Here is a 22,917-nt window from a genome sequence, read left to right as displayed (position 1 = left end):
CATGAAATATGAACAAAGCATATCCCTCTATAGTGTGTATTTGTCTCAATCCAGAGCACTAAGTGTAATTTTCTGTCTGTTTGCCTCATTCCTCTGCTATCAGCATGAGTCAGTTCTGACAACTTTTCCTGACACCAAACTAAAACAGGTGACAGGAGCTCCAGCTTATTGACAGCCTCAGCTCTGTTCTTGTGTGCTGTGTGAAGGTGGTGCTTGTTCCTTCCCTCAGATCAGAGGTCTCCTCACTGAGCTTGGCAGAGTGTAATTTCAGTTCTCCGCCCCCTTTTTTCTGACCGCTCAGGCAAGCTTTATAAATGCTGCACTTTGAATGGGTGTAGAGAAGAAAAGACTGTAGATAAACAGGTACAAATTCTATAGGAGGCTTTGTTTCATCCCTGTGTATCATCTGAGGCCAGTCACTTCACTGGGTACAGGTAAGGCTTACTGAAAAGAAATAACATTTCCATTTAACACAAACATTCAGGTTTGTACAATGTAGTTGGTACTTGATTTGCAGTTTGATAGAATTACATTGCACTTACCCAGTCCTCCCACTTGCCATTAGGATTGTTTTTGACAAAAGGTTCCAGTCTTTTCCAAAGTGTCTCACAGGCATACTAGGTAAGAGAAAGAATGATGAAAGGTTAGATTATGCTCCACTGTTCTAAATGTATTTTATCTAGTAGATACCGGGAAGAATACCAGGTCCAGATGAATGGGCTTCTTAATGCAAGAAAACATGTGGATTCAAGCACATGCTGTGTGGTGAGAATGGGCCCCAAGTCTGGATTCACACTGTTGCAGTGCATTAATGCATGTGTGGTAGGTACCATGAATTATAAGGCTGGCCATTAATTTGAAAGAATAAAAACGTGATGGTGATGGCACCAGTGGGTATAGCACACTGATGTCTCAGCAGCTGGCTGCCATTCCTTCATATAAGTGGTAGCTTGCTTTTTCAAAATAAAAAAGATTGCTTTTTACTTGGGACTTTTTCTGAGAGTCAATTTCCTATTGAGCTCCTTGGTGACTATTTTGTTCATTGCCTCATCTGGACTTGGCATCGGAGCGGTCTATATGACATTACTGCACACCAGTGACAATTGTTTGCTGGGACTGCGTATTGTCCACCCTTGAGACTGAATTTTGCTAGAGGGCGATAATTATTCATTTTTGGTGGTACAAGATTCTATTATCGGCTGGTTCCATCTACCAGGTGCATCATCGGCTGGTTCCATCTACCAGGTGCATCATCGGCTGGTTCCATCTACCAGGTGCATTATCGGCTGGTTCCATCTACCAGGTGCATTATCGGCTGGTTCCATCTACCAGGTGCATTATCGGCTGGTTCCATCTACCAGGTGCATTATCGGCTGGTTCCATCTACCAGGTGCATTATCGGCTGGTTCCATCTACCAGGTGCATTATCGGCTGGTTCCATCTACCAGGTGCATTATCGGCTGGTTCCATCTACCAGGTGCATTATCGGCTGGTTCCATCTACCAGGTGCATTATCGGCTGGTTCCATCTACCAGGTGCATTATCGGCTGGTTCCATCTACCAGGTGCATTATCGGCTGGTTCCATCTACCAGGTGCATTATCGGCTGGTTCCATCTACCAGGTGCATTATCGGCTGGTTCCATCTACCAGGTGCATTATCGGCTGGTTCCATCTGAGAGATGTGTTAGCACTGGGATTCATTTGTTTTCATTCATTTGAATGGCCTGCCTAATGCACTAAAAAGGCTGCAGCATAATGCACTTTATGGTGCACTACAATGCAGGTGTGTTGAGGTGCCATTAGGAATGAATGAAACAGCACACCAACATTGTATGCATTTGGATAATCCACATACTGCAGTGCAACAATGTAAACCCAGTCTTAAAAGCAGGGTGGTTTTAGCCTGTCTAAACTAGGGGTGCAATAAAAGAAAGTCAGGCGGGCATAATGACAATACACCATTATTGATCATCTCCTCTCTTAGTTCCCTACATCTCCATGTGACTGCAATGAAAAGCACATGTATTAGGTCAGCATGTCTCAACCTTTTTTTAGTCATGGCACCCTTTAAAAGTATGCAAAATCCCAAGACACCCCAGTCCTGAACTGTATATAATGGACTTGAGAACAATAACATCTGTACTGGATGATGATGTCACCCATTCCTTAATACTACATTGGAGAGGTTAACCTTTCATATCAGATTCCACCCATCACTTCAGTCAGCCACCTTTACATCACTGTCCCTCCACTACATTGCCTCCCCCATCTTATCAGAATCCCCCCTTCCCATTGGAGCCCTTGTCAAAACATATCACAAAAGAGTCCTGTCATAACAGAGTCTCTTACCCCCTCAGACTTAGCCAGCAAGGATCTAAAGCTACTTTGTGTACTGCATATGCAATCCAGTTTGGCTTCTGCACATACATACACAGCAAGCCCTCTCACTGCTGTGTGTGCACTGTATGGGGATGAAGAGTGTGCACTGTATGGGGATGAAGAGTGTGCACTGTATGGGGATGAAGAGTGTGCACTGTATGGGGGTGGAGAGTGGGCACTGTATGGGGGTGGAGAGTGGGCACCGTATGGGGGTGGAGAGTGGGCACCGTATGGGGGTGGAGAGTGGGCACCGTATGGGGGTGGAGAGTGGGCACTGTATGGGGGTGGAGAGCGGGCACTGTATGGGGGTGGAGAGCGGGCACTGTATGGGGATGGAGAGCGTGCACTGTATGGGGATGGAGAGCGTGCACTGTATGGGGATGGAGAGCGTGCACTGTATGGGGGTGAAGATCGTGCATTGTATGGGGTGGAGAGCGTGCACTGTATGGGGGTGGAAAGCCCCTCATTCCCTCAAAAAAATTACAGAAGTTAAGCATTGCTTGCTCAAAAATAAAATCAAGAGATACAACACCTTTTCCGATCCCAACCATGACTACCTACAGTTTGCAAGTTCTCCTTCTTGTGCTTGTGTGGATTTCCTTCTGGTATCCTCCCACATTCCAAAGACATGCTGGTAGGTTAATTGGAACCTGCCTAAATTGGCCCTAATATCTGTATGTATGAATATGAGCTAGAAACCGTAGACTGTAAGCTCATTGAGGGTAGGGACTGAGGTGAACGTTCAATATATGTATGTATGTATGTATATATGTATATATGTATATGTATGTGTGTAAACTGCTTTATAAATGGTCAATGCTATATAAATAAAAAAAAAACAGTAGAAAAAAAGTGGAAGACATTTTTATAGGAAGGGGGGTGTTGCCATCAAGATGACCATGATGAGGCCTTTAACTGGTTTCTGCCCACCCACATTACATTTACTGCAGACGGAAGGCACAGTCAGGCTAGGCAACAAACTGGTACGTTGTTGCCTGTTTCCGGGTTTGCATGCACACCCCCTGCTAACCTGTGCTGTCATTGGCTGCAGCTAGTCAGCTAGACTGACCCCGATTTCCGGGGACAGTCCCCGGATTGAGCCCACTTTCCCCAGAGACCGTCTGGATTTGTCCCCGGTTTGGAGGGGCGGCGGGGGGGCCCAAGACCCGGCATCTCCCCGTGCATCTCTGCCTGTCAGTTCACTATGCAGTGGGGTGGAGGTGGCGATCGGCAGCTCTGTGGTGGCCGTGGGATCTCCCTGGGGCTTGTAGTTCTCTTCCTGAGTCTGCACAGTGGAGAGGGGGAGGGGCCTCTGACCCAGTAATGTATCAGTTTCACTCTTCCGTATACAAGTGAGTCTCTCTGCTTGTACACTCTTGCTGATAGGTGCCCTGGTCAGAGGCCCCTCCCCTCTCCACTGTATAGACTCAGGAAGAGAACTACAAGCCCCAGGGAGATCCCGCCGCCACCACAGAGCTGCCGATCGCCACCTCCCACATTTCCCACTGCAAAGTGAACTGACAAGCAGAGGTGCAGGGGGAGATGCCGGGTCTTGGGCCCCCCTGCTGCCCCTCCAATCCGGAGGGAAAAAGACAGTCTCGAGGGAAAGTGGGCTCAATCCGGGGACTGTCCCTGGAAATTGGCCGCCCGCGGCCACCACAGAGCTGCTGATTGCCCCCTCCCACCTCCCTCCACTGCATAGTGAACTGCATAAGAAGTGATCTGAGGTGCAGGGGGAGATGCTGACCACAGACTGTCATCAACATTGATTGGTGAGTGACCATGGGTGAAAGTGTGGGGGGGGGGGGGGGTACAGAGATGTGCTGGGGGATGGGGGTGGAGTGGGTACAGAGCACAGATGTGTTATGCTCTTTCACACTGGTTGACTGATCGGGTCCCCCTGTCAGTTTTTCAGGCAGACCCGATCAGACCATCCATTGCCCTCTATGGAACAGTAGATGTCAGCAGACCTGTGTCCGCTGACACCCGCCACGATCCAATCCAGTCCATTAAAAACAGACAGATGGGAGATCCATTCCCCATCCGTCTGGCGGAACGGATTGGACAGTCCGTTTCATCCAAAGCCCCATAGAGAGCAGCGTGCTGTGTCCATGTCCGCTCTACATCAGTGGACTGGACTGGACACAGACATGTCATCCGTTTGCTCAGCGGTAATCAAGGGAGAGATCCTCCACTGAGCAAACGGATTCCACTGTGTCAACTTTAATTTGATTCGCCGGGTGCCTGCCATCACACAAGTCCCGCCTCCTGGTTTTCTCCTTTGACAGACAGCACACTTGTCCAATGCCAGGGCATGTGTGATGTCTATCATAGGTAGGAGCCATCCAGGAGGTGGGACTTGTTTGATTGTCCGGCAAATCAAATTAAAGTTGGCACAGCAGGAGACGCCAGCCTGACCCCCCCCCCAGTGTGTGGCACCTGGGGCAGACTGCCCCCCCTCTGCCTCAGCACCCGCCCACGATGTGTGTTATGATCTGGCCATTTTCAGCAGAACACTGGCTCTTTTCTCCTCTCTGATCCCCTGCACACATGAGGCTACATTCCTGGGCACTGGTGAGGCTACATTCCTGGGCACTGGTGAGGCTGCATTCCTGGGCACTGGTGAGGCTGCATTCCTGGGCACTGGTGAGGCTGCATTCCTGGGCACTGGTGAGGCTGCATTCCTGGGCACTGGTGAGGCTGAATAGATGGGCACTGGTGAGGCTGCATAGATGGGCACTGGTGAGGCTGCATAAAGAAGAAAGCCAGACTCATGTGAGTAGAAACAGCACATTTACACTTGCATACACCTGTTGGCACATTTAACCCTTTGATTCCCCCATCACCAGACCAGTGCCTTTAGTACTGTTATAACAAGGTTCAAAAATAAAAAGAAAAACTGCGCTGCAGAGCAAAAAAGGTCAAAGGTAAAAGCTGCACACAAAATACACCAATATCTGTGTATACCATGAAAAATAAAAAATAAATAAAGTGCGCTAATTATATGAAAGTACACACATAGATGTGAATACATGTGGGTGGTAGTAAAAACCACAATCTACTGAAAGCAAGTAAATGACTCCATGAGTGGTAGAAATATATAAGTGCAAAACATAAAAACTCAAATAAAAAGAAGAAACAAAAAATGTGTACATGTGAAGTACAATGATATTAATAGCGTGAAAATCTGAAAATCAAACAAACTCAGTCCATGGGTTCAAACATAAAAAGTTCATCAGTGAAAAAAAGCATCCATCCACTATACAGCTCAGCAGCAACTAATCCCCCTATGAGTGGATTGACAAAGGAGAGAGATGTGCAGGATGGTGCAAATCCACTGACGGTGACTCCAATAAGTGAGAAAGTGATAAAGGTGGACTCTTACCCTCCGTGTTGGACCCCCTCCTTGGTAGGGTCTATCAGGCATGCAGATTTTTGCCCTCTGCAGGGACCGTGTAATGAGAAGATCTCCCCAGCAGCTGTCAGGAATGTTGTTTCCGATCCGGGCTGGTCCAAGTGAAACGCCTGGAGAGGGGGGAAGGAAAGCTCTCTTGCTCCCAGTGTGGCAAAGGAAAAAGCAAAAGAGCGGAACTCCAATAGTGTAAAAAGTTTCGGAATTTATTCAATAAAAGTACAGACCGCAACGGAGAGTGCACGCTCCGTGAGGTAAAAATACAATTAAAAACAAGCCGGCATATAAGAATCGTAATAACCCGTGCATAACATGGGGCAATCGTGACGGCTTACAACGTAGCCACGCGCTACATGTTTCGTCATTAGTAGATGTCTTCAAAGGGGCACGGGCTACGTGTTAAGCCATCCCCTATATAGTATAACAGTGCACACCAAGCCTCGTTTTCACCTCCGCTCTCAGGGAAGGGAAAACCCAAGCCTCTACCTGGTGCTCCTCAGTGAATGGATGTTGCCAAGGTGACACATAGGACTGAAACTAAACAAAACTTCAGCCACTCCCAGCAGAGCCAATCTCTCGCGCCATCTGGAGGAAGAAGCCCAGTATTACTAGACAATTAATATGTCTTACAGATGCTAATTTGGAACGTAAAACTGACAGAGCAGAAAGGAGAAAATCACTGAATCTCACCAAGAGGCACGATGTGGTGGTTAATAATAATAAAAGTGTAGAAAAAAAAAATTGTAAATATATATGGAAATGTACGGAAAAGAAACAACGTTCATCTCCGTAAATAAAACCACATTCAAAAAACACATGTATGAAAAAAATATATATATGTATTAGAGTCACACCGTAATAAATGGAGGCCCATCCATGAACGTGAAGAGCACTCGGTATCACAATGATGCGACTAAATCATTATAATGTATAATATTTAAACATCTTAGGAAAATATTGGAAAAAGAGGAAACTGAACAAAAGATTAAAAAAAAAAAAAAATTTTGCCGTGATGTGGGGGACTATAAGGCAGGTTCCGTTTTTGTCTGGCAGAGTAAGATTGCAGCTGAAACGTCTGAGGTGACTGGATGTCCCTCTGCCCCTGGTGGGGAAGAGATGTCTGTGGAGTCTGAGGGATATCAGCGACATCCCCCCTCAACACAGACACAACAACCTTCAGCCTCTAGGAGGGCCTCCCATCGATCTCCGGTTAGACAAGGTAAACCCCCTCAGCCTAAACCACGTTCTAGGCCGCAGAAGGAAACTGGTAAAAACCAAAAAAAGGGACCCAAAAATCATAAACCCAGTGAGTACAATCAACATAGTCAGGAATATCACTCACAGGGTTTTGGAGACTTCCCCTATAGTTATGACTCCCCTAGGAGAGCTTATACGGAGGACTACCCCTCTAGATATCCTATATCCACGCAGAATCGCTTTCAGAGCTTGAGGGATGAGGGGTATCGCCATGATAACTATGACCATCATGGGTACAGAGCAGATTATCATTCTGGACCACGTACTCCAGGTAGAGGTTCACAGAATGATCGACCATACTGGCACCAACCCCCCCCTTCTCAGATTAGAGAGGGAGGCGGCTGGCAATCTCCCTATAGACAGAGACAGGGCCAATATCCTCAACCCCAGCATTGGGGTTTTCCCAGAGCCCATCAAAACCATCTGGGACTCATAGAAAAAAGAGAGGAGTCCGAGGGGGGAGGAAATCAAGGGGCAAAAAGAAAGTGGGTGTAAGCGGTAGGGGTATTTTTAACCTGAGCAAAACACCTCTAACTGAAACAGAAATTTCAATTTTAGACAAAGGACTCAAGTTTGTACCGCCCAAAACACTCAATAAATTTGAAACTTATATGGACATACATAAGTATATCAGGAAATTAAACATCAAGAGATATATGCTGTCCAACCCCATTGCCCCCCAAACTGTTGGTCTCAACACCATCAGACAGTCTGGCCTAGCCAACGCGTCCCTATTTAACCCTCCGGGTGGCTTATCTGCCTCTTTGAGAGTCTTCAGGGATGTTCTTTTGAGGGATCTCGATCGTTTGAAGGTTCAGAAAATGAAAATGACGAGAGAGTTACAGTTGGGCCTGGATTCACTTTGTGAACGTAGGGACCTTGTTATAAAGCCAGCCGACAAAGGGGGGGTATAGTGGTCCTTGACAAGTCAGATTATCTTCACGAATTGGAGAGACTTGTTGGAGACAGGGACACCTACCAACCCCTTAAGTCGGATCCCAGAATATGTTTCAAAAAAGAACTGGAAAGGATTGTGGATAATGGTTTTCAATCTGGCATTATAAACAAGAAGGAGAAATCTTTTCTCATCCCGGTTGCGTCAAGAATCCCAGTCATGTACTACCTGCCCAAAGTCCACAAAGACCCAATTCACCCTCCGGGTCGTCCCATCATTAGTGGAATAGATTCCATTACTTCCAGGGCAGGTAAGTACATTGACAATTTCCTCCAACCACTTGTACAACTTCTGCCAGCATATATTAAGGACACTAGACATACCATCAATCTACTCAAGACTAGTAATTATAGAGAAGGGCATTGGCTTGTGACTGCCGATGTCACTTCTCTATACACTAGCATCCCCCATTACTGGGGTATTAAATCGGTGAAATTTTTCCTTGATAAGGATGCCTCCCTACCCAAGAAGCAAAAACGTTTCATTATGGAGCTTTTAGAATATGCCACTACACATAATTTCTTTTGGCATAATAAACAGTTTTATCTCCAGACTAAGGGGGTAGCCTTGGGGGCTAAATTTTCCCCCAGCTTGGCGAACCTTTTTATGGGGAAATGGGAGGAGGACGTCATCTATGCCCACCGGAGACCGGAATTGGTCCTGTGGGCCAGGTACATAGATGACGTCCTCCTCCTATGGGATGGCTCCTATGACTCTCTCTGTTCCTTTATGGATGGACTCAATTCCAACGAGAGGGGTATATCCTTTAAATATGAGGCCAGCCAGGAAAAAATACACTTTCTGGATCTGGAGATACGAGGTGAAAATAACTCTCTACTTACCTCTACCTATTTCAAGGTCACTGACCGCAATTCGTTTATCCCGAGGGACAGCTGCCATCATAAAGCTTGGCTGGACTCTGTCCCTAAAAGTCAGTACATCCGACTGAAAAGGAACTGTTCTACCAATACTGACTTTCTTGCTCAGACTAAGGTTTTGACGGACAGATTTATAGAGAAGGGGTATGAAGCGCAGTTTCTGACTGAAAAACTCAATCAGGTTGTATCACTGGACAGGGACGCTCTTCTGGCTGATAAAACCAGGGCACAGAGGGACTGTCAGCTGGTCTGTCCCTTGATCACAAGGTACTCCTGCCAGCACTTTTCTGTCAGGAGGATGTTGAACAAACACTGGCACATTATTAAGAATGATCCCGTGCTTGGACCATCCCTTCCTGACAGACCCCAACTGGTCTTTAGGGGTGCCCCCTCAATCAGTTCACGGGTGGTATCTGCTGCATGTGACCCTCCGGTTCATAAACCTATGTTCTTTCAACATATGACAGGCTATTTCAAATGTAAAAATTGCGAGGTTTGTGCTATTAATGCTTTAACGGAGAGAAAGGTGTGTCAGTTCATTACCAATAATTCCCCGCTTAATTTCCATATTAAATCTTTTATCACATGTTCAACCACCCATGTGGTTTACCTACTCACTTGCCCTTGTGGGCTCCGCTATGTGGGCCGCACGGTCCGATAATTAAAGGTTAGACTGGGGGAACATATTGGAAATATTAGAAGGGGCTTTTTGGGCCACCCAGTCTCCAAACATTATTTAGACAAACACAAAAAAGACCCTAGCGGTACTTTGTTCATGGGCATTGATAAACTCAAACTTCCATGGAGAGGGGGATCTAAAAGACGGGCCATCTATAAACTCGAGATGGAGTGGATTTATAAGATCCGCTCCCTCAGACCCTTAGGCCTAAATGTTGATATTGAGTTGAATGCGTTCATTGACAACTCATAGGTGATGCTTTGGGCCCTGTGCTTCCTTTCCTTTCTTCCCTTCTTTTGTATACATTTTTTTTTTTCATCCATTCACTTTTTTTCTTTTCATCCATTCACAATTTTTTTTTTTCATCCATACACCTTTTTTTATCTCTTCATCCATTCACAATTTTTTTTTTTTTTTTTTCATCCATTCACATTTTTTTTTTTCCACCTTTCCATTTATTCACGTTTGCTCCTAGCAACGGTTGGATAAAGGTGTCTTATCTATTCCTTCCTCACATGCTGCTGGTTGGTTGACTCTCCGGGACATTGGGAGGATCTAGCGATTAGGGCTTCCAGGAATCTTGAGAGGATGGGAGCATAGTGATATGTTTAAATATTATACATTATAATGATTTAGTCGCATCATTGTGATACCGAGTGCTCTTCACGTTCATGGATGGGCCTCCATTTATTACGGTGTGACTCTAATACATATATATATTTTTTTCATACATGTGTTTTTTGAATGTGGTTTTATTTACGGAGATGAACGTTGTTTCTTTTCCGTACATTTCCATATATATTTAAATTTTTTTTTTTTCTACACTTTTATTATTATTAACCACCACATCGTGCCTCTTGGTGAGATTCAGTGATTTTCTCCTTTCTGCTCTGTCAGTTTTACGTTCCAAATTAGCATCTGTAAGACATATTAATTGTCTAGTAATACTGGGCTTCTTCCTCCAGATGGCGCGAGAGATTGGCTCTGCTGGGAGTGGCTGAAGTTTTGTTTAGTTTCAGTCCTATGTGTCACCTTGGCAACATCCATTCACTGAGGAGCACCAGGTAGAGGCTTGGGTTTTCCCTTCCCTGAGAGCGGAGGTGAAAACGAGGCTTGGTGTGCACTGGTATACTATATAGGTGATGGCTTAACACGTAGCCCGTGCCCCTTTGAAGACGTCTACTAATGACGAAACATGTAGGGCGTGGCTACGTTGTAAGCCGTCACGATTGCCCCATGTTATGCACGGGTTATTACGATTCTTATATGCCGGCTTGTTTTTAATTGTATTTTTACCTCACGGAGCGTGCACTCTCCGTTGCGGTCTGTACTTTTATTGAATAAATTCCGAAACTTTTTACACTATTGGAGTTCCGCTCTTTTGCTTTTTCCTTTGCCACACTGGGAGCAAGAGAGCTTTCCTTCCCCCCTCTCCAGGCGTTTCACTTGGACCAGCCCGGATCGGAGACAACATTCCTGACAGCTGCTGGGGAGATCTTCTCATTACACGGTCCCTGCAGAGGGCAAAAATCTGCATGCCTGATAGACCCTGCCAAGGAGGGGGTCCAACACGGAGGGTAAGAGTCCACCTTTATCACTTTCTCACTTATTGGAGTCACCGTCAGTGGATTTGCACCATCCTGCACATCTCTCTCCTTTGTCAATCCACTCATAGGGGGATTAGTTGCTGCTGAGCTGTATAGTGGATGGAAGCTTTTTTTCACTGATGAACTTTTTATGTTTGAACCCATGGACTGAGTTTGTTTGATTTTCAGATTTTCACGCTATTAATATCATTGTACTTCACATGTACACATTTTTTGTTTCTTCTTTTTATTTGAGTTTTTATGTTTTGCACTTATATATTTCTACCACTCATGGAGTCATTTACTTGCTTTCAGTAGATTGTGGTTTTTACTACCACCCACATGTATTCACATCTATGTGTGTACTTTCATATAATTAGCGCACTTTATTTATTTTTTATTTTCCTTTAGTACTGTACAGTGTTGGTGTACAATATTTATCACTGATCACTATTAGTGTCACAAGCGACGTCAGATAGCATCAGTCAGTTAACATTCCTCCCAGCTAGTGCCAGTTAGCACTAGATTGCCCGCTACACCATCACAGTCACAATATAAGCAGCTATTCACCACCATTGCTAGTATAGTGTCTATAGGGGTCAATATCTTGATCATGACCAGAACTATACTAGTGTCCCCATTAGTATATAGTGTCCCAAAAAAAAAAAAAACGCTTTAGCAGGATCAGCCCCAATCACTGCCAAAACTTGTGCCCCCCTGCCCCTCCCAACAAAATCAGTGTCAGTGTAACTTTTCTGATTACTGCCACTTCTGATGCATTGTCGACAAAACCACAGTGTTAACAAGATCAGGCCTGATCTCTGCTAGCACTAGCAATTAATTTTATTTCTAACGTATAAACAGTCCCTGATTGCTAGCCTGGAGCTCTTTTTCCCATAGTTGCCACTTGATACTTGTAAACCAAAATGGCCTACAGGATTTTGAGCATGACGGATGAGAATGAAGGCAAAACCACATAGTCAGAATAAAGCTCGGAATATGCACCTATAGAAAGCAGTGGCACACTGATATCTAGCTCAGACGATGGAGAAGAGGTCCATGCTAAAATCAGGCAAACCCGAAAACATGTTGCTGAAGTGCTAGAAACACATAATTATGCTCATTTGCAGCAGGGTGCGAGTACTAACGCTATACTACCATTTGGTGATCTGGCAAGCACCGAGGGCCCAGTCCATGCTGGCCATTAAGACACCAGCACTGCACTATTTCATGGTGAAGTGGCAAGCACCAACAGTGCAGTACAAGATGGTGAGGTGGCTGGCTCTAGTAGCATAATGCAACTGCAGCCACCAAGAAGTCGAGCACAGGACCGCAGAACCCATAGTAGCCTCCCAAAGGCTACTTTCACAGCTCAGCTGCCCAGATCATTACATGTATGCCCAGCACACATGTATTTTTTTCTTTAGAGGCTCTAAAATGCCAGGGCAGTTCAAACACCCCCCAAATGACCCCTTTTGGGAAAGAAGACACCTGCTGAGAGGCATGTGGAGTCCATGGAAGATTTTATTTTTTGCAGGTTTTTGGAAAACGACAATTTTTTATTTTTTTTTATGGGGGCCCAAAATCCAAGGACCACCTTCAAGATTTCAAAGGGCATAACTTGCGCATTTTATTTCTTGACTATCAATCACAAATTTGAAGGCCCTAAAATGCCAGGATAATACAAACACCCCCAAATGACCCCTTTTTGGAAAGTAGACACTCCAAGGTATTTGTATTTGCTAAGAGGCATGCCGAATATTTTGCACATCTCAATTGTTGCCACAAGGTTTTGGAAAAAGAAGAATGAAACGAAAATGTATCCATTTTTCAAAACTTTGAACCACCCACCATGCTTCTTTTAAAATACCCTGGAGTGTATACTTTCAAAAAAAGGATCATTTGGGAAGTATTTATACTGTTCCGGCATTTTACGGCCTCTGAAAATGTGATGGGTAGTCCCAAAAAATCTCTCACATGTGGTATGCCCATACTTGGGAGAAGTAGCAGAATGTGTTTTGGGGTGTAATTCCACATATACCCATGGTTCCCTGCGAGAGTCACGACGCAAGGGGGCGGAGCCCGGTGGCAAATTAAAAAAAGTACAAAAAACATAACACACAATACATTGTAATCTGTAGATTACATTACTATATCAAATTATTTCACCTCAGTTTTGTCCCTAGTGCTATGTCCAGTGCCCTGCCTGCACTTTTATATTATATATACTGTTCTTTCTACCTGGAAACTTGAGAATGTTCATGGCATCCAAAAAGCGTCCCTTTACGTCAAAAGCGGTTTTAGTACAGCTAGAAAACAGCGATTAGTAAATTGGAATCACTTGCAGAATTGAGTGATAGTGATTTGTGGGGAAATTCATCATCAGACACGGAAAGTGACAACAGCGACAATTCTGCGACTGAGCTCAGTCATGTGCGAACATGGTGCTCTATTGACTGTGGTGCGGATCACACAGCACTGAGCTCACTGGCAGAACTGTCGTCACTTTCAGTGTCTTATGACAAATTTTCCCACAAATCACTATCACTCAATTCTGCAAGTGATTCTAATTCACTATTGCTGTTTTCTAGCTGGTCTAAAACTGCTTTTGATGTAGAGGGACGATTTCCATTCTCCCGATTGTGACGTCGGACTTTGTGCACTCCCAGGTTTCAAAATTTTTCATACCCGGGATGTTTACTAAACCAATATGCAGTGTCTAGTATTACAGTGACTAGTAATATTGCACCCTTGTTTGGACAAATTTCAGTGTTTTTTTATTTGAATACATTATTGAATACAACGTATTATTATTTTTTATAATTATTTATAGTTTTTTATTAGATTATAATTTATGATTTCATGTTTCAAACTTGATCATACCCGGGTTGTCTACTAGACTCTTGTTTGGACAGATTTAAGTGAGTTATTCCTAAGAATTACAGGTCTACAATATAAAATGCCAAATTTCCATGCAAAACAATGTACTGCTTTGACATTCAAAAATCAGACATAATAAGACCGCCAGGCGGATGTCAGTGGATGATCATCTGCTAACACCCGCTAGCCCATTGACATATATTGGTTTCTGCATTTAAGGTGGTGAGTCACTGCGCTGCCCGTTCCCCATTGATAACATCTGTTGATGACAAAACGCGTCTGTTGGAAAGGCACGCAGTGACGTCACCACGTGATCGGAGGAGGAGGACAGGCTCCGCTTGTTTGTGCCGGCCAGCAATCTTTTTAAGCTATTATAGTTCTTCCCAAATGTAAGTGCAATACTTGTTTTAATAAACTAATACTTTTAGGCGGTATCACACTATGGTCAGTCTTCTTTTTCCCTGAGTATCTACGTGAATATAGAGGAAGGGGTCTGCAACATCTGATCCACCGTTTCTAGCAGACATCAGCAAGCTAAAGGCCTAGGCTGGGTTTTAGCCAACCGCCCCTTATGCTTGCCATCTGGTAAGCAGAATTTACAGCCACGGAGGTCAGTCACTTTTGTTTGGCGTGTGTGCACATATGGGTGATAACAGTGTCTAACCTACACATGTGGACCTAGTATTTATTTATTTATACGTTTTATATTTCAATGGCACTTTATAGACATAATTAACTACTTCAGCGCAGCTTTCCTAATTACTTTGATTTTTTGTGTTGTCGCACTGTATGCTGCTGCTTTTTATTTAAATTTTCCAGCGCGGTTTCTTTTTTGCTTATTGACATATATGTATGTCTGTTTTTCATCCGGCAACAGATGGAGGAAAAACGGACATATGGAACGCTCGTGTGAAAGGACCCTTTGTGTAAAAAAAAAATATATATATATATTTTTTTTCATTATCCAAAAACATTGTGGCAAACAAAATCTTCCATGGACTCAACATGCCTCTCAGCAAATACCTTGGGGTGTCTACGTTCCAAAAAGGGGTCATTTGGGGGGTGTTTATACTATCATGGCATTTTAGTGTCTCAAGAAATGTGATGTCAGAAAATTAGAGCTGCGTAAATTCCAGTATATACAGTGTACACCAATGTGTAAATCAGACAATTTGTGCAGCGCTATTTGTTAACAGCTCTGGCTTATACGGAGTATATTTTGTGCAGAACAAACAAATGTCACTTATAGAGTTGGGCCGAACCCCCCCCCCCCCCCCGGTTTGGTTTGCGCCAGAAATCTTGAACATCACAAAAGTTCAGACCCAAACCCTATTAAAGTCTATAGGACCTGAACTTGAAAAATCAAAAGTCCTCATTTTGAAGGCTTATATGCAAGTTTTTGGCCATAAAAAGGGTATGGAGGCCTGGGCACTGCCCTGGGGGACATGTATCAATGCAAATAAAAAAAAATCCTTTTTACAGGAGCAGTGATTTTAATGATGCTTAAAGTGACACAATAAAAATAAAAAAAATCCTTTAAATATTGTGCCTGGGGGGTCCCCTTAGTCTGGCTGTAAAGTGGCATATCTGCAGCAATACTGCCATTTGTAAAGAAAACAAAATGACATTTAAATTGCCTTTGGGTCTGGTGTGGATTTTAAGGGAACCCCATATCAAAATTAAAAAAAAAAAAAAAAGTGAGTGCCCCCCCCTCCTGAACCAAACTAGGCCGCTTGACCTCAACATGGGGGGCTCTACCCCCCCACCCCAAAGCACAATGTCCCCATATTGATGGGGACAAGGGCCTCTTCCCAACAACCCTGGGCAGTGGTTGTGGGGAGTCTGTGGGTTGGGGGCTTATCAGAATCTGGAAGCCCCCTTTAACAAGGTGGCCCCCAGATCCCAGCCCCCTCCCTATGTGAATGAGTATGGGGTACCTATTCACCAAAACAAGTGTCAAAAATAAAGACAGGAGGCAGTTTCTGACAATTCCTTTATTAAAAAAAAATAAAAAAACATGTCCCCTGATGTAGATCCATAGTCAATCATGATGTCTGCCAGACCCGGGGAAAAAAAAAAAACGCTCTGCCTGTGACAAAGGCTAACCGCTGCCTCCTGTCTTTATTTTTTACACTTTTTTGGTGAATGGGTAGCCATACTCATTCACAAAGGGGGATCTAAGGGCTCCCTTGTTAAAGAGGGCTTCCAGATTCCAATAAGCCTCCTGCCCACAGACGCCCACAACCACCACCCAGGGTTGTCGGGAAGAGGCCCTTGTCCCCATAAACATGTGGACAAGGTGCATTGGGGTGCGGTGGCAGAGCTCCCCCTGTCCTAAAGCACCCTTCATGTTGAGGGCATGTGGCCTGGTATGGTTCGGAGGGGCAGGATCGCTTGTCCCTCCCTTCTTTTCTGTCCTGCCAGGACTTTGCTGGGAACTAATAGTTGTGCAAGTGACAGAAGGGAACTAAGTGCCAGAACTGGTTATATGGACTGCTGCTGTAGGGTCCTAGATATACTGGCCATTCCCTGGTACCTCCAGAAACCTTCAATTGAAAGATTAGACAGAAGTTGTTCTCCTATTGTTGTTTCTGGTGATTTTGGAGCATCCTGTGACCCTAAACCCCTCTCCTGTTAAAATTGTTCAGCAATAAATACTAAAAATCATCCCCTAGACTGAGCCTGAATTGTCGATGTGTGTGGGACTGTGCTTGTGTGACTGACAGCCTCTGTACTACTAGGGAGAACCCGTGTATTTCCAGGGGGTGAGCGCTAAGGCCCCTTTCACACTAGGGCGGGAGGTGAGTCGGCGGTAAAGTGCCTCTATTATTAGCGGCGCTTTACCGTTGTTTTAGCAGCGGTATTCGGCCGTTAGCGGGGCGGTTTGACCCCCCGCTAGCAGCTGAGAAAGGGTTAAAAACCACCGCAAAGCGCCTCTGTAGAGGCGCTTTGCCGGCGGTATAGCCGCGCTGCCCCATTGATTTCAATGGGCAGGAGTGGTGAAGGAGCGGTATACACACCGCTCCTTCGCCACTCCAAAGATGCTACTAGCAGGACCTTTTTTCCCGTCCTGCTAGCGCACCGCTCAAGTGTGAAAGCCCTCAGGGCTTTCACATTGGAGACAAAGCAGCGGCTGTTTCGGGTCGGTTTGCAGGCGCTATTGCGCCTGCAAACTGCCCCAGTGTGAACGGGGTCTTAGAGCTCCCTTTCAACCTTATTTGGACATATGGTTACCCTCTTTGTTGGACCTCATATGAGCAAAAATGTCAAAAGTGCTTTATTTTTATTTTCAAGCTTAGGACTCTGCGTTATCCAGGCTAGACACCTCCAAATGTATCACTAGCAGTGTTAATGCAGTATATATCTAAATGAGCAGTTAAAGGGGTTGTAAACCCTCAGGTTTTTCATCTTAATGCATTCTATGCATTAAGGGGAAAAACCTTTTGTACTGCAGCACACACCAGACCTCCCCCCCTTTTTTCTTATCTGAACCCAATCGTTCCAGCGACGGGGATGAGCACAGCAGCTCCAGCCGCTGTCTCGGGCCCTCATTGGATAGATTGATAGCAGTGGGAGCCATTGGATCCCACTGCTGTCAATCAAATCCAATGACATGGGACCCGGGGGGACAAGTCCTGCTGTCTGTGTCAATAGACGCAACAGCAGGACTCGGGAGCGCGCCTGCACGAGTGCCCCCATGTAATGCAGCTCTCTGTGGGGGCACTGAAGAAGAGGAGACGCCACGCCAAAACCCTTGCACAGAGGAGGCAAGTATATGATGTTTTTTTTTTTAAAAAAAAACAACCTTTGCAATCACTTTAACCACCTCAATACAAAGTACTTTCACTCCTTCCTGCCCAGGCCATTTTTCAGCTTTCTTTTGGTGGTATTTGATCACCGCTGGGGTTTTATTTAAAAAAAAAAAAAAGACCGAAAAAAAAAAATATTTTCTTAGTTTCTGTCAGTAAATTTTGTAAATAAGTAGTTTTTCTCCTTCACTGATGTGCGCTAATGAGGCTGCACTCATGGGCACTGATGAGGCTGCACTCATGGGCACTGATGAGGTGGCACTTATGGGCACTGATGAGGCAGCAGTGATGAGGAGACACTAATATGCTGCACCTATGGGCACTGATGGGTGGCACTGATGGGTGGCACTGGTGAGCATTGATAGGTGGCACTGATAGACGGCACAGGTGGGCACTGATAGGCAGCACTGATGGGCGGCACTGATGGATATCACTGATGGGTGGCATTGAAAGCCAGCACTGACTGGCATCACTAATGGCACTGATTGCTGGCACTGGTGGGCATGGATTGCTGGCACTGGTGAGCAGGGATTGCGCTTTTTTGTAATCAAGGCACTGATGATTATTGCCCTGATTAGATGTCTTGATGTCCCCTGGGCACAGCCGATCACATAGTTAAAAAAACGCTTAAGTGGCTCTTTACAGAGATCGGGGTCGCGCCATGTCCTAGCAACATGGCGCGGCTGCGATCGCCGTACTGTGTGCCCCCGCGGGAGTAGTGGATCAGCTGTTCGGGGTGCACCGCCATATCCCATCTACCCAGAACGAGAGCCGCACCATCCCTCTGTCATTTGACAATGGGCAGCAGCAAGTGGTTAAGGAATAATGCTGCACCATTTTATCATTTACACACAAACAAAATAAACAGCAACAACTCAACAAAGGATCTAAAGCTTCTAAATTCAAGATTGAAATAATGATAATATCCCTTTGCCTATTCAGGTCAAAGTAAGATTCTCTTTATGGTCCACCTCCTCTGCTATCACACTTGCCAGTTTTCACTTACGATGGTAATTGTTACACTGAGAATTTTTTTATGAAGTAATAATTTCATAGCCAATTAAAATGATTGAATTGTAAATTTCTAAATGCAGTAAAAATTGAGGCTAAGAATAATGAACGGTGTTTCTCAAGATAGTAGATTATTGTATAGTATAGGGGAAAGAGTGCAAGAGAGACAGTTTTGCCAGACCAAAGCAGTTTTTGTTACAAGATCTTTTATGGAAGATTTACTATTTTACAGATGATTTGCTATTCAATAAGTATAACTATAAATAAAACAGTACCATATCATATATGGGCAGCACAGTGGCTAAGTGGTTAGCACTTCTGCCTAGCAGCACTAGGGTTGTCAATTTGAATCCCAACCACAGCACTACCTGCCTGGAATTTGCATGTTCTCCCTGTGCCTGTGTTGGTTTCCTCGCACACACTCCAAAGACATGCTGGTAGGTTATTGGCTCCTGTCTAAATTGGCCCTACTATGTGTATGTATAAATGTGAGTTACGGACCTTAGATTGTAAGCTCCTTGAGGGCAGTGACTGATGTGAATGCACAATACATATCTGTAAAGAGCTGTGTAAATTGACGGCGCTATACAAGAACATGTAATAAATAAATAAATAAATCATATGCTGCAGGCTTGTGTAAGCAGCTGTGGTCAAGTGATCACCAAATTTCTTTCTAAATGAGATATACTGGATAGAGTTCTTACATAAGCAGCATCATCTTTATCTTTCTTACAACTGTTCCAGACAAATCAGACTAATCTTCTCCATCAAGTTTGTCAATTTTATAATGTTATGAATGTCCTCATGTAAATCCTTTAAGTCATTTCCCATACAAACTCGAGGATACCAATTACCAATTTTTAGGTCTATGCATCTGCTTTAAGATATTGTATGGAGAGTCTCTAGTGAATTTTAAAAGTCTAACGTAAGAATGTATAACATAAGGAGTGGGAGGATGGGGAATCCCTCCTGCTTGTATACACACCATAATATACGCACAAATACATATGCGCATAAATACACACACGTTATAATTGATGACAGCATATCGTTTTCAGTGCAATTCCACAATGGCAATACTAATCAGTGCAATTGGAAGCACTATTTATGTGAGTGGATTTTGATTTTAAGCTTTTAAGAAATTTGTTGTAATGTTACACTGTCGAGTCAAATTGTATTCTTTATGACACATGGATGAGAAAATGTGGAGAAGACATGGTATAGAGTTGGATTATTATGCACTGTTGAGGTCATTCCTTAATTATAGTGGTTCATAATTGCTTATCAAGGAGGCCGAATGATTGGAGGAAAAGATCGGAGAACATATAGCGGTTCAGGTGACTTCTCTGTACTCTCAGAGGCGGTGGAATTACTGAACGGGTGGCTGTGGTTTCTTCCAGATAAGTATAAGGTTTTCTACATCAGTATTTTTTGAAGCAAAGATTATGTTTAAAGATTAGATTGCTCAGGCATTTTCTAAAAATATTTATGTTTCCATGTTGAAATAATGTTTTGATTTGTTCGTTTGATTTGTGATTTTTTTTTACAGAAAGAGTAGCACAACTTATTCAATTATTATATAAATTTTTTTATTCACAACAATAAGACCATCAACCAATAACTTGGTGACAGACTGTGAAGACAACGCAATGTGTCTGTGGCACCAACTTCCACATAGCAGCAATGTGGATCAAGAAAAGTCACAAGCTTAGGCTTTTCCATTATGGTTGAAAAAGACAGTATTTAATACAATGGTTGTTACATCCCACCTCACACATTATGAAATAATAACATTTGAAATGTTTGCTTCTTATAAGGACATTTTCAAGTGTTTCAAGTGTTTGCTTTCTCCAACCCATGCGAGAAAAATGAACATTTCCAGTAACAGTGAAGTAACAGAGTTTCATTTTTGTTTGCATAATATACCACTTAGAACAATCCTGTAAAACTCTTACCTTAACTGCTAGACCATAAATATCTGTCCCAATGGTTCCACCAGTTGGAATTGAGTTTGGTACAACTTCTGTGCTGGTCCCAGAGATGTATATATGTGATAATGGTACCCTCAACTCTCTGCTTGCAATCTGATAAGAATTAGACAAACAATTTAATGAAAAATCGTTTTGGATTTTGTCTCTAGAAAAAAATATAAATTGTAAATATATATAAAAAAAAAATTTCCAACATACAGAGCTGTGGAAAAGCAATTTGCCTATTTCAAGACATGTTTATCTGTGACACTCAATGTATTATTTTGTATTAATTCTAGTAGCATAAAGGACCTTGTTCTATGGATGAGCCCTGGGGCCATCATAAAAAAAAAACTGAATTCTGACTTTGAAACTCAGAATTCTGAGACTGAAATTCAGAATTGTAAGTTTATAAAAAAAAAAATTTCTACAGAATTCTGAGATTCAGAGTCAGAATTCTGAGATTCAGAGTCAGAATTCTGAGATTCAGAGTCAGAATTCTGAGATTCAGAGTCAGAATTCTGAGATTCAGAGTCAGAATTCTGAGATTAAAAGTCAGAATTCTGAGTTTATAAATATAGTAGTCTCTATTAGGAAGATTTTAGGACCAATGAGCAATAATGTAGTAACACCCACAGACCATCATTCTGCAGACATACATGTCTTCTGCTCTGTATATGGATATGTAAATCTATCTTAGTTACAGCACGCAGTATAGGGAAGCAGGCAGTGCTGGGTTCTCTGGTTCCTCTGCTGTCTTATCCTTCTCTGTCATCTGCTCCAACATAAAGAGCCATGCTGAAAACGTGTGTATTGTGTGTGAGTGGGAGAGACACAGCTTCCATAGATAACAGAACATGATGACCAGCACAGCACAGCTCTGCACCCCAACTTGTAGGAAATATTGCATTATTGCCCCTACATGAGGGAATTGTAAATGGCTAGAAGGCAGCAGGACAATGTATGTCTATGGTCATAACGGATTGATCATAGCAATTACTTATCTGGACTAATAGAGTTGTTTCACAAACAATTAACCTCATATTAAACATAAAAGCAAACCCAAACAACTAATGAGAGATAGCATAGTTGTTAGAGTAGTAGGCTTATATTGGTGAAGTTGTGGGTTCTAATCCAGGTGAGGGAATTTTTTATATATATTTTAAAATATAGATAGTGAGGGCTTAAATTGTATTTTATCAATATATCCAAATTGATTTAAAGGTATATTAACAAAGACACACTGATATATTGAGTACACAAAGTTGTAGTATATGCTGGCTATAAATTAGAGAGTAGAGATTTCAAAGAAAAAACTGTGTATATATTATGAGGGTGATCAGATGGGATCATTAGGGTGTCATCTTCAGTTTCCCCGGGAGTAGTTCACAATTTCGGGAGACTGGCCATAACGGATCGATCATAACAATTATTTGTCTGGACTAATAATTATTTCACAGAGAATTAACCTCATATTAAACATAAAAAGCAAGAATTAAGAACCCTTAAGTGATAGTATAGTGGTTAGAGTAATGGGCTTATAGTGTTGAAAGTTGTGGGTTCTAATACAGTTTAGAGCACATTTTTTATATATATATATATATATATATAAAAAATGTGCTCTAAACTGTATTAGAACCCACAACTTTCAACACTATAAGCCCATTACTCTATATAAAATCAATATATATATATATATATATATATATATATATATATATATATATATATATATTGATTTTATATATATATTGATTTTATATTAAACATATTTTAAACTATGAGTTAGTGAGGGCTTGAATTGTATTTTATTGATATATCCAAATTGATTTCAAGGTATATTAACAAAGACATATTGATAAAATTGTATATGCTGACTACTGTAAATTAGAGAGTAGGGATTTTTACAAATCTGTGTATATATTGGGATGATATTGGTGACATGGGGCCAGTTCTCAATTTCAGGACACTGTCCCTGGAAGCTGCATGATAAACATCATGTCTCACAACTCAGCCCTGGGCTCTGCACTATAAGGTAATCAGTGTGTACTACAACGTACACGCCGATATCTCCCCTTCACTGATTGGCTTCAGGTTATC

The 22,917-nt window shown here is 43.1% G+C and overlaps 1 protein-coding gene across 1 annotated transcript in view; it reads right to left on the bottom strand.

The window, feature by feature from the left end:
* LOC141146728 (aldehyde oxidase 1-like) overlaps positions 1 to 22,917 on the bottom strand; it is a 303,420-nt gene that overhangs the window by 36,861 nt on the left and 243,642 nt on the right. The window contains exons 28-29 of the mRNA XM_073633238.1: positions 20,803 to 20,931; positions 543 to 617 (exon numbers count right to left, since the gene is read on the bottom strand). Of these exons, the coding sequence (XP_073489339.1) occupies positions 543 to 617; positions 20,803 to 20,931 (204 nt within the window). The remainder of the gene's footprint in view (positions 1 to 542; positions 618 to 20,802; positions 20,932 to 22,917) is intronic.

This window comes from Aquarana catesbeiana, linkage group LG06 (genome assembly GCF_042186555.1).
Source record: "Aquarana catesbeiana isolate 2022-GZ linkage group LG06, ASM4218655v1, whole genome shotgun sequence".
Classification (NCBI taxonomy): domain Eukaryota; kingdom Metazoa; phylum Chordata; class Amphibia; order Anura; family Ranidae; genus Aquarana; species Aquarana catesbeiana.
The sequence above is the reverse complement of the archived record's forward strand: the minus strand, read 5'-3'. Positions and strand labels throughout refer to the sequence as shown.